General features: G+C 40.8%; 1 protein-coding gene across 1 annotated transcript in view; it reads right to left on the bottom strand.

Moving 5' to 3' along the window:
- Positions 1–1032: 1032 nt before the first annotated feature.
- Positions 1033–11597, bottom strand: part of LOC111969673 (receptor-type tyrosine-protein phosphatase T-like) — a 398678-nt gene continuing 388113 nt past the window's right edge. Inside the window, exons 18-20 of the mRNA XM_070445814.1 lie at positions 1789–1866; positions 1542–1583; positions 1033–1037 (exon numbers count right to left, since the gene is read on the bottom strand). Of these exons, the coding sequence (XP_070301915.1) occupies positions 1033–1037; positions 1542–1583; positions 1789–1866 (125 nt within the window). The remainder of the gene's footprint in view (positions 1038–1541; positions 1584–1788; positions 1867–11597) is intronic.

Below are 11597 nucleotides of genomic sequence, written 5' to 3'. Positions count from 1 at the left end.
TCCGTTTTTTGGAGCTGCACCCGCCCCACGCCGGCCACATAAATTTCGAGCCCCACCTGATATCCGACATCAGGACAGATTTTTCTCCTCAACCCGACTCACCCACATATAATTATTTTCCCGAGAGATGATCAGTGAGATGATGATCCCGAGAGATGATATCCCACCGCATCGGTTTAAACTTGATATGGCCTGCGTATGGACTAAAGGAACGAAAGGCTGAGTTAAACATAATTAATTGATAATAAACTGAATTAGCCTATCATAAACAAAAACCTGCTTTCACTTTTTGCTGGCTTTGTGTCCATCTACCGTGTTGTTGTCCTTGTCCACAATGACTCCAAAATCCTTCCAAACCAAACCAGGGATTTCACTCGCACAGCACCTGTTTCCAGGATGTTGTATTTCATAACCTTTCTTTATATTTCTTCCGATTACGGCCTACGTTAGCCATTTTCGCATGAGCTAGGCTAGCCAGAGAAAGTACATTTGGCAACATATTCTCACGTGGGGGGGATTAAACATATGTTTCAGCACCACACAACTAATGGACAGTTCCATGATCCACTGCGTGCATGGCTGGTAGCCTATATGTCTGCCTCACCGCTCACAGAATGGAATTCGCAACACAATGCAACACAACACGCTCCTGGGTTTGTAAAACAAATATTATTTTGATTTTAAAAAATTACGGCCCACAATATAATTGTTTTGAACCGCGAGCCAACCCACGGTTTGGAAGAATGTTTTCATTCCACCCGCCAGCTGATTTTTTTGCGGGTCAACCATGGGGAACCGTGGGTATACGACATGCATGCAGAACATGCACCAGGTGGTGACCAATTACAGGTGGGGATACCGTCAACAACCTTCTAGAATTGGAGCACATAAACCAATGAATTGGAGAGAGATGCTGCCAGTTGACTTGAGGAGGGGGCGGTGGAGAAACAGCTGAGAGTGGAGCTACCTCTCTACCAAAGCACCAAAAAGCATATATTCAGCTTTCAGCAAACCTACTTGGCAAAGAGGTGGTCAATCTGCCTCGAGAAAGAGGTGGAGGGGCAAGGGAGAGAGTGGAAAAAGAGTCAGAAATGGATTTGACATTTCAATCTGGCCGTGTGCAAACTGAAGGGGCAACATCCGGTCCATTAGTATTCAACCGGCTGCAACACACTAGATCTGATTTCATCACACTCCTGTGTATGTAATTATGGGCAGTGGCAGCAGATCTCTTTTTAGACCTATGCCAGCCTGCCCTGGGCCAGCAGCATGGCCATGGCCTGACACTGGGAGTGTTGTCTGTTTCGCATAAGTAGTAAAACTACGTTATGTATTGTTGTAGTATCTTGTTAACATGCTGTTAGGTTTGATTTATTTCAGTGGTAATGGCAAATGGTCTTCAATATGATATGAGTGTAAAAAATGTGTAGATTGAATTTCTGTATGTTAAATCCATTACCAGATATCTAAACTACACCTATGAAAAGTGAAAGCAAGATAATGGAAGAAGATGCAAGAATAGATGGAGAGAAGATTCTTACCGATTGATGCTGTTGCAGGGACTGCAACAGCCTCCTTCGACACTACAGACGGTCACGACACAGGAAAAGAAGAAGACACAGTGAATATTGATCTCCAAGCAACAAAAATGTACACCCTAGAAAATGTTACAATCTACAGTTTGATTTCTCAACATGTTCTACTTTGAAGAGACCAGAAAGAGCAATATGGCATTGCCTTATGTAGATACACTACAAAGCAGGCGTCTTCAGAGTGGTATGGCTGTACCTGAGTAGTAGGAATTCAAAAGGGATTTGCTTTGCAGAGTTTTGCCTTGCACAGAGAAGGAGCAGGGAGAGGGGGATGCTGAGGGGAGAAACACAAGGGGGAGATGTTAAAGACCTCGAAGACACAGCAACACAGCAAACAGGATGCAATATCCAGACACAAAGCACTCTCTCTACTGCAGGAGAGGGTATCGCTTGTTGATTTTAAAGCTCTGATAGGGGAACATGTTGTTGACCATTGTGATTGTTTTTAATGTATTGTATTGTATTGTATTGTGCTCTTTCTATTTACACGCGGACTGCTTCCTGCTGACCGCTTGGCCAGGTCCACCTCGCAAAAGAGGTTTCGAAACTCAAAGGGTATTTTCCTGGTTAAATACAGGTTAATTAGACAGACATGCAGGTAAGACAGACATGCAGGTAAGTCTCTAGATTAAGGTGAGTCTACAGTACATTAACCAACTATACCAAAGGAGACGTACAGTGAGAAAGAGCAAATGTATGTACCACAAGTGAGCAAACCTGGATGGGTTCAGTAAATGCCACCACATGGTGAAAGAGATGAGTTCTCACCTTCAACAACTCACACTACAAGCCTATCAAACACGAAATGCGGACAAATGGGATTCTGACACATGGAGTTTTTACAATAATCGACATGTGATATTACATACTGCTATGCAAACCATTTATCCACATACTAGCTCCTTCATCTCACACACAGGATGTGCTTTACATGCTAATGCGCAACAGTATCTCCTCTACTCAAAGATAAAATCCCATGGATTTATGCATACTGTATGCTAATGTAGCAAAGATGCTAAACTTTACACTAGTAACTGCACGTGAAAAGTGCGTTCGCAGCAATGTAGACTAGATACCAGCAAAATATGTTTCACGAGAATGCAATAAGAGAAAAGGTTATTTACCTGCGTCCCTGTAAATATTAGATCCCGTGCTGCGTTGGCATTTTTCTCTGCCTCATTAGGTACAACCAGTGCCCAACACCCCTGGTACTATCCTATTCTGATGGGCACATTACACTCCATAAATATTGAAAGGGAGGAATAATGAATAAGATGTTTTACAGGAAGAATACTGATATGAGAGGGAGAACATTCTGTGTTGGAGGCTTTGCATACTTAGATGTACAGATATCAGATCTTTACTTTATCACTCTTCTGTTGCGGAGAATTTTCCCGATACATCAGGAAATTCAAATGAGCCTTGTGACTGTCTAAAACGGAGCAGTTCTCTTTCTCTCCATAAGGGGTAATTTGAGTCATTGGGATCAGAGCTCACTATCTTAAAATAATGTTTTCTTGCTCGCTCAAAGCTATAGACTTTAAGTCATATTACTGCAACATTCAAATGTACAAAAATGTATCTGAAATGCAGCCGTACACGTTAGCAACCGTCGTTTTATATACACTGAACAAAAATATAAACGCAGCATGTGAAGTGTTGGTCCCATGTTTCATAAACTGAAATAAAAAATCCCAGAAATGTTCCATATGCACAAAAAGCTTATTTCTCTCAAATGTTGTGCACAAATATCTTTACATCCCTGTTAGTGAGCATTTCTCCTTTGCCAATATAATCCATCCACCTGACAGGTGAAGCATATCAAGAAGCTGATTAAACAGCATGATGTCAGCATCTGGTAAGACATGGGGCGGGGGCCTATGCATATATGTGAACAACAGCTGGTGCACGATATCTAAGGAAGTCTCAAGGTTTTGCTCGCCTGAGGTAGAGTATCTCAAGATACGCTGTAGACCACACTATCTACCTACAGAGTTTTCATCTGTATTTTTCGTAGCTGTCTACAAACCACCACAGACCGATGCTGACATTAAAACCGCACTCAATGAGCTGTATAAGGCCATAAGCAAACAGGAAAACGCTCATCCAGAGGCGGCGCTCCTAGTGGCCGGGGACTATAAAGCAGAGAAACTTAAATCTGTTTTACCTAATTTCTACCAGCATGTTAAAAGTGCAACCAGAGGAAAACAATTCTAGACCACCTTTACTCCACACAAAGAGATGTACAAAGCTCTCCCACACCCTCCATTTGGCAAATCTGACCATAATTCTATCCTGCTTACAAGCAAAAATTAAAGCAGGAAGCACCAGTGACTCGGTCTATAAAAAAGTGGTCAGACGAAGGAGATGCTAAAGGATTGCTTTGCTAGCACAGACTGGCACAGACTAGCATATGTTCCGGGATTCTTCCGAAGGCATTGAGGAGTACACCACATCAGTCACTGGCTTCATCAATAAGTCCATTGAGGACGTCGTCCCCACAGTGACTGTGCGTACATACCCCAACCAGAAGCCATGGATTAAAGGCAACATTCGCACTGAGCTAAAGGGTAGAGCTGCCGCATTCAAGGAGCGAGACTCTAACCCGGAAGCTTATAAGAATTCCCGCTATGCCCTCCGACAAACCATCAAACAGGCAAAGCGTCAATACGGGACTAAGATCAAATCATAGTACACCGGCTTCGACGCTCGTCGGATGTGGCAGGGCTTGCAAACTATTACAGAGTACAAAGGGAAACACAGCCGAGAGCTGCCCAGTGACACGAGCCTACCAGACGAGCTACATCACTTCTATGCTCACTTCGAGGTAAGTCGAAGCAAGTCGCCTCTCCCTGTCTGAGTCTGTAATACCAACATGTTTCAAGCAGACCAGCATAGTCCCTGTGCCCAAGAACACTAAGGTAACCTGCCTAAATGACTACCGACCTGTAGCACTCACATCTCACTCACATCTGTAGCCATGAAATGCTTTGAAAGGCTAGACCCACTCCAATTTGAATACCGCAACAACAGATCCACAGATGATGCAATCTCTATTGCAACACCTATGTGAGAATGCTATTCATTGACTAGAGCTCAGCGTTCAACACCATAGTGCCTTCAAAGCTCATCACTAAGCTAAGGACCCTGGGACTAAACACCTCCCTCTGCAACTGGATCCTGGACTTCCTGGCAGGCCACCCCCAGGTGGTAAGGGTAGCAAACAACACATCTGCCACGCTGATCCTCAACACGGGGGCCCCCCAGGGGTGCATGCTCAGTCCCCTCCTGTACTCCCTGTTCACTCATGACTGCACGGTCAGGCGCGACTCCAACACCATCATTAGGTTTGCTGATGACACAACAGTGGTAGGCCTGATCACCGACAACGATGAGAAAGCCTATAGGGAGGAGGTCAGAGATCTGATCGTGTGGTGCAAGGACAACAACCTCTCTCTCAAAGTGATCAAGACAAAGGAGATGATTACGGACTACAGGAAAATGAGGACCGAGCACGCCCCCATTCTCATCAACGGGGCTGTAGTGGAGCAGGTTGAGAGCTTCAAGTTCCTTGGCGTCCACATCACCGCAAACTAACATGGTCCAAGCACACCAAGACAGTCGTGAAGAGGGCACGACAAAACGTATTCCCCCTCAGGAGACTAAAAATATTTGGCATAGGTCCTCAGATCCTCAAAAGGTTTTACAGCTGCACCATTGAGAGCATCCTGACGGGTTGCATCACTGCTTGGCATGGCAACTGTTCGGCCTCCGCCCGCAAGGCACTGCAGAGGGTAGTGCTTACGGCCCAGTACATCACCGGGGCCAAGCTTCCTGCCATCCAGGACCTCTATACCAGGCGGTGTCAGAGGAAGGCCCTAAAAATTGTCAAAGACTCCAGCAACCCTAGTCATAGACTGTTCTCTCTGCTACCACACGGTAAGCGGTACCGGAGCGCCAAGTCTAGGTCCAAGAGGCTCCTAAATAGATTCTACCCCAAAGCCATAAGACTCCAGAACAGCTAATCAAATGGCTACACAGACTATTTGCACTGCCCCCCCCCCCCCCTCCATGCTGCTGCTACTCTTTGTTATTATCTATGCATAGTCACTTTAATAACTCTACCTACATGTACATAATTACCTCAATTACCTCGACACCGGTGCCCCCGCACATTGACATTGACTCTGTACCGGCACAACCTGTATATAGCCCTGCTATTGTTATTTAGTGCTGTTCTTTAATTATTTGTTATTCTTATCTTTTACATTTTGGGGAGGGGGCTATTTTCTTAAAACTGCATTGTTGGTGAAGGGCTTGTAAGGAAGCATTTCACCTGTTGTATTCGGCGCATGTGACAAATACACTTTGATTTGATCATGACACCGGTGCACCTTGTGCTGGTGACAATAGAAGGCCACTTTAAAATGTGCAGTTTTGACACGCAACACAATGCCACAGATGTCTCAAGGTTCGAGGGAGCATGCCATTGCATGCTGACTGCAGGAATGTCCAACAGAGCTGTTGCCAGATAATTTAATGTTATTTTCTCTACCATAAACTGCCTCCAACGTCATTTTAGAGAATTTGGCAGGGCGTCCAACTGGCATCACAACCTCATACCACGTGTAACCACTACCGCCCAGCACCTCCACATCCGGCTTCTTCAACTGTGGGATTGTCTGAGGGTTCATATTTCCTTATATGAACTGTAACTCAGTAAAATCTTTGAAATTGTTGCATGTTGTGTTTATATTTTTGCTCAGTTTAGAAATTACTAGTTCCTCCAAAAATTAAAATGTCAGTAGTGGGCCAGATTTGAACCCATATATGTGCCCTTGTCAGCTGCTGTACCCGCTGGACCACACATGTGTCTGAGAAAAACTTACATTTATTTTGCCTAATGCTTGCCTTGAACATATAATAAAACAATTGATCTAAGAAACACATTTTCCCTAACAAAAAATGCATCTACTCACTACAAATATTGTCAATTTATTATAATCCACATAATCACACGAGTCGTGCTGTAGCCTGCACGTAGTTTACATAGGCTACTTGAACTGACGCCCAGTAGACCTGCAATCTAAGTTATTGTATAGCCTACAAACACTGCTTCCAGTTGCCCCCGGTGGTGATTCTAAATATTAAATATCCTTTCAAATCATCCTGCTGCAGGATCATTATCCTCCTGGATGAAATGGGTCATATTAAGATCCAACATCTGTATGTGATGGAGCAGGGATTTTTTGTCACGTCTCAAGAGACTTTTCTTCATTGATATATGACCAAATTAGATGGAGAAATTATGGATTTTAGTTCACAGGATGACAGAAAGGACAAAAMATCAGTTGGATAACACAGCAAGSKCTCTAATCATGTAGGAACTATCTTCCMTTACGTGCAATCAGTCAAACATTACCATGTAGATTTAAATCTCATTTGTCACACTCRACTTTAGCATTCCAAAAAACACACTCTCACAGTTGTAATACATTTCCGGTTTCTAATTTTGCAAACTAACATATCCACTTTTCACTATGTTCAGACCACATAATAGGGCAACCATATGTGATTATACAGATATACTAATCACAATACTTCACAATGTTTGTCTACATCATTTAAATATAACATTAATTTGCATGAGACAACGTCCACGTGATCAATAGTTACTGCTATAGTATCCTGACATGACTCAAACACTGTAGCTAGCTAGCAAGCGGGTATGTTAGACAAGTCTTTTAATTTTAAGTTAAAGGTCATTGAAGTTGGCAGTTACTACTTCAAAATAAAATAAATTGAAGTTGAAAATGTAACAATTATATTTTTGGGGAAAAGTGAAATAATGAATGTTGAGATAAAAAATAGAAAGCAACATTTATAGAATTGTAAACACAAAAAAATTACATCAAAAGCAACAACAAAAAATACCTGCAAGAAAATCATTTTAAAGCAAAAGAAAAACTCAAGAAACAGTTATTTAATAGTGTTCAGTTAAACCTTTCCAACAACAAAACCTATTCAATCCATTTCGCCTACGCTCAAGCCTGCTGTTACTGACTTTCGCTAGGTTACTCAGTACTTTGTTTTCCCCGTCTGTTTCTTTGTTTTCACAGCCAGTTTATTCGATTGCGAATTTTGGCACATTTGCCTGCAGCTACCACCTTTGGTTAGGTCCACTAGTTTTGGAGTGAAGGTTCATTCTAAACCAATCAAAAAGCAGGATACACAGAGGTAAAGTGATGACGTCACAAGCCCTAAAAATGTAAACAAAACAAGAACTGATAACAAACAACATTTTAGAATGCTATTTACCATTTACCATTAAAAAAAATGTGGATAAAACAGCATATTATTTACCTAAAACTTTAGCTATGTTAGCCCAGTCTCTAGCTTATCCAGGATCAGTGATACATCGTTTTTGGTTGTTCTATCTACGAACACAGCTGTAATGTTCTTGCAAGCAAGATTGCTAAAATGAACCTTATAATATGTTACCTATAATGTTCATCTCCTGTAGCCTAATGGTCATCTCCTTATTTCCATACTGTACCCAAATTACAAGGGTTGGATTTGTACTAAACAATTGTATATGTCATGGTTCCTCCTGGCACCAGAGGCCGGCAGAGACCGCCCTAGAGACTATTATTGGACTCAGGTGTGTCTTATTAATTCATGATTGTGTCCCTGTTAAAAGAGGTGTGTCTTCTGTGGTCCTTTGCAGAAGCTTGAATTGTTTACTCTCTGTGTGTGTGTGTGTGTGTGTGTGTGTGTGTGTGTGTGTGTGTGNTGTGTGTGTGTGTGTGTGTGTGTGTGTGTGTGTGTGTGAGAGATACTTAGTGGGTTTTGTTATTTACAATTTTTATCAAGTGTACTCCGATCCTGCGGCTACCGTTTCTCAGTAAAGCATTATGTTTATTTATTTATTATGTTTACCCTTAACCACTGATTCCTCGTCTGGTCTCTTCTCTGCACCTGGGTCCAACCTTACCACATCACAGCATATGTCAGCATTTAAAAGGCATGTATAAAATCTGGAGTATGGTTTGCCTCATACATTGTCTTCTGGTATCATTTTAAATTGAGAACATATAGCTCAACATGTAAACAATATGTGCGTTGCACCTGCCCATAAAGTCAGTAATGCCATGTAGGCCTATGGCTGCATTGGCGATGCATGCCATATGATAAGATGAAAAATGCATTCACATGGCTGATATACTGAGAGAGACAAATAATCAAATAAAACATATTGCCGATCTTACAACTAAACAAAAAGGAAATGTTCAATTGAGAATACGACACAAACACTGACATTGGAGTCATAACCCCTTGCCCTCTTTATTGCAGGATTGTGATTAATCAATATTGACACTAGTTCAAAATGACTCAAGTAAAAGTGAAAGTCACCCAGTAAAATCCTACTTGAGTAAAAGTAAAAAAAATATTTGGTTTTAAATATACTTAAAAGTAAATGTAATTGCTAAAATATACTTACTTATCAAAATTAAAAATAATTTCAAATTCCTTATATTAAGCAAACCAGACAGCACGATGTTCTTGTTTTTTAAATTTACAGATAGCCAGGGGCATACTCCAACACAGACATAATTTACAAACAAAGCATTTGTGTTTAGTAAGTCAGCCAGATCAGATGCAGTAGAGATGACCATAGATTTTCTCTTTCAGTGCGTGAATTAGACCATTTTCCTATCCTGCTAAAGCATTCAAAATGTAACAAGTACTTTTGCGTGTTAGGGAAAATGTATGGAGTAGAAAGTACATTATTTTCTTTAGGAATGTAGTGGAGTAAAAGTTGACAGAAATATAAATAGTAAAGTACAGATACCCCAAAAAACGACTCAAGTATATTTTACTTAAGTACTTTACACCTCTGCATACGTATAGTCCATGGGATATAGTATATACCATTAGTCTCTTGAGACATTCATTGGAACCGATCTCTCTTAATCTGCAAACAGGCTTTCACAGCTTTCCATATCTGAGGACAGAAAACAAAACAAAGAAACAATCTTTCATTATACTCAAATAAGACAGCACTGAATACTATGTTGCTATCTCTAGTTTTCCCCTCTAGGGACTGGAACTGGAGAATCGTTTCCTAATGTCCTCCACAAAATGACCTGACCCATCCAGTACTAGCCTAAACTGTCTCTTTACTGACATCTGGAGCTGCAATTTCACTGTCATCTACAAATGCATTTGTAGCCTGTGTTTTTAATTAACAATTATGACATCAAGATAGCTAGCTAATAGGAAGTTAGCTAGTGGATGACAATTCACTAAACAGTGTGTAAAGTTAGCTAGCTAGCAGCTCAGTGGAGTTAGCCTACAAAGTGGTCTACTGTAGGTAGCTAGCTAGCTATTTAGCTAATAGTACAAAAAAAATGTACATTTTCAAAATGTATTTACTCACATGAATAGGTTCTCCCATGGTATCCGTTTTTGGGGTTATTACAAAAACGAAAGGCCAATCTTCAGAATTTTTGTCAGTGGTAGCAAAGCGCAGTCAGCAACCATGTGGACGAATGGAGACAAGGCAAAAAAGTGTTTGTCTCAAGGGGTTAGGTTAGGATGAACCGCCACTCCAAAACTAGCGGACCTAACCAAAGGTAGTGTTAGAAAGAAAATGTATTGAACTTATTATTGTTGATTTATGAAAGATTTATAAATGTATAGAACATGCTTATTATTGTACAGGAACTGTTCATTATGTTACATTTGTATATTAGAAGCCTTTTATGGATGCTATTGTGATACCTATAGTTTACCTGTAAAATACAGAATGAAGGGGTTAAGGGTAAAGATGTTGTCAGTAACTCATTAGGACAGGTCATTGCACCTGATGAAAGACGCCTAGTAGAGCTTCAGTTTTCTACTGTTTCTTTTGTTCGGATTTAATTTGGATGTTGCTACTTATATTTTGTACTTTGGGATTTGACCTTTTGCCATTCAAATCACTTGAAACCTGTTTAACGTCATCTGGATTATAATGCCTTCTTTCACTACTTACCAACCTGGAATCTGTGTGACAAACAATGGACAATTAACTTGTGAGTATTAAATACATTTGAACTACATCAGCAACTTTCGTTTTATCTATGGAAATGCGTAAGGAACAACCTGTATTTACACATTTATAGAAGTGGCCTTTAATTTAAGGAAGTTTAGCCATTACATGTAGTAACTGCAGGCAAGGTGGAAGGGATTCAATAGGGTTGGCTGTTGGGGCTCCTGAGTGGCGCAGTGGTCTAAGGCACCGCATCTCAGAATTACAGGCATCAATACAGACACCCTGGTTTGAATCCAGGCTGTATCACAACCAGCCGTCATTGGGAGTCCCATAGGGCGGCGCAAAATTGGCCCAGCATCATCTGGGTTTGGCTGGTGTAGGCCGTCATTGTAAATAATTTGTTCTTAATTGACTTGCCTAGTTAAATAAAGGTTCAATAAAAAATATAAAAAATTGTTGGAGAGGTATACCTGAACTATATCTGAACTATATTTGCATTAGTTTTCAAATCATTTGTTCTTGCTTTTAAATTAGTTTTGCTCTCTCTAAAATAACTTGCTTGCCAGTTTGTTTGTTTTGCTTTTGATATCATTCTTTTTGCTTACAATTCCATAATTATTTTTTGCGATTGTAACGTTTTTAAACGTAATATTTCATGTTTATAATACATTTGATTTTGAATTCAAATTGACCCCATAAGCCTGCACTGTCGGCAATGAATTTGCCTCCATATATCCTACGAAAGGATATTTGCGTTATCCCAGCATCTCCCAGAAACAGAAATGCCCCATCCCAAAAACAAAGTACAGTGCCTTCGGGAAAGTATTCAGACCCCTGGACGTTTTCCACATTTTGTTACGTTACAGCATTATTCTAAAATGTATTCAAAAAAACGATTCCATCAGCAATCTACACACAATAGCCCATAATGACAAAGCAAAACAGGTTCAGACCCTTTGCTATGAGAC

The sequence above is a fragment of the Salvelinus sp. IW2-2015 genome, linkage group LG11 (assembly GCF_002910315.2).
Source record: "Salvelinus sp. IW2-2015 linkage group LG11, ASM291031v2, whole genome shotgun sequence".
Lineage (NCBI taxonomy): Eukaryota > Metazoa > Chordata > Actinopteri > Salmoniformes > Salmonidae > Salvelinus > Salvelinus sp. IW2-2015.
The sequence above is the reverse complement of the archived record's forward strand: the minus strand, read 5'-3'. Positions and strand labels throughout refer to the sequence as shown.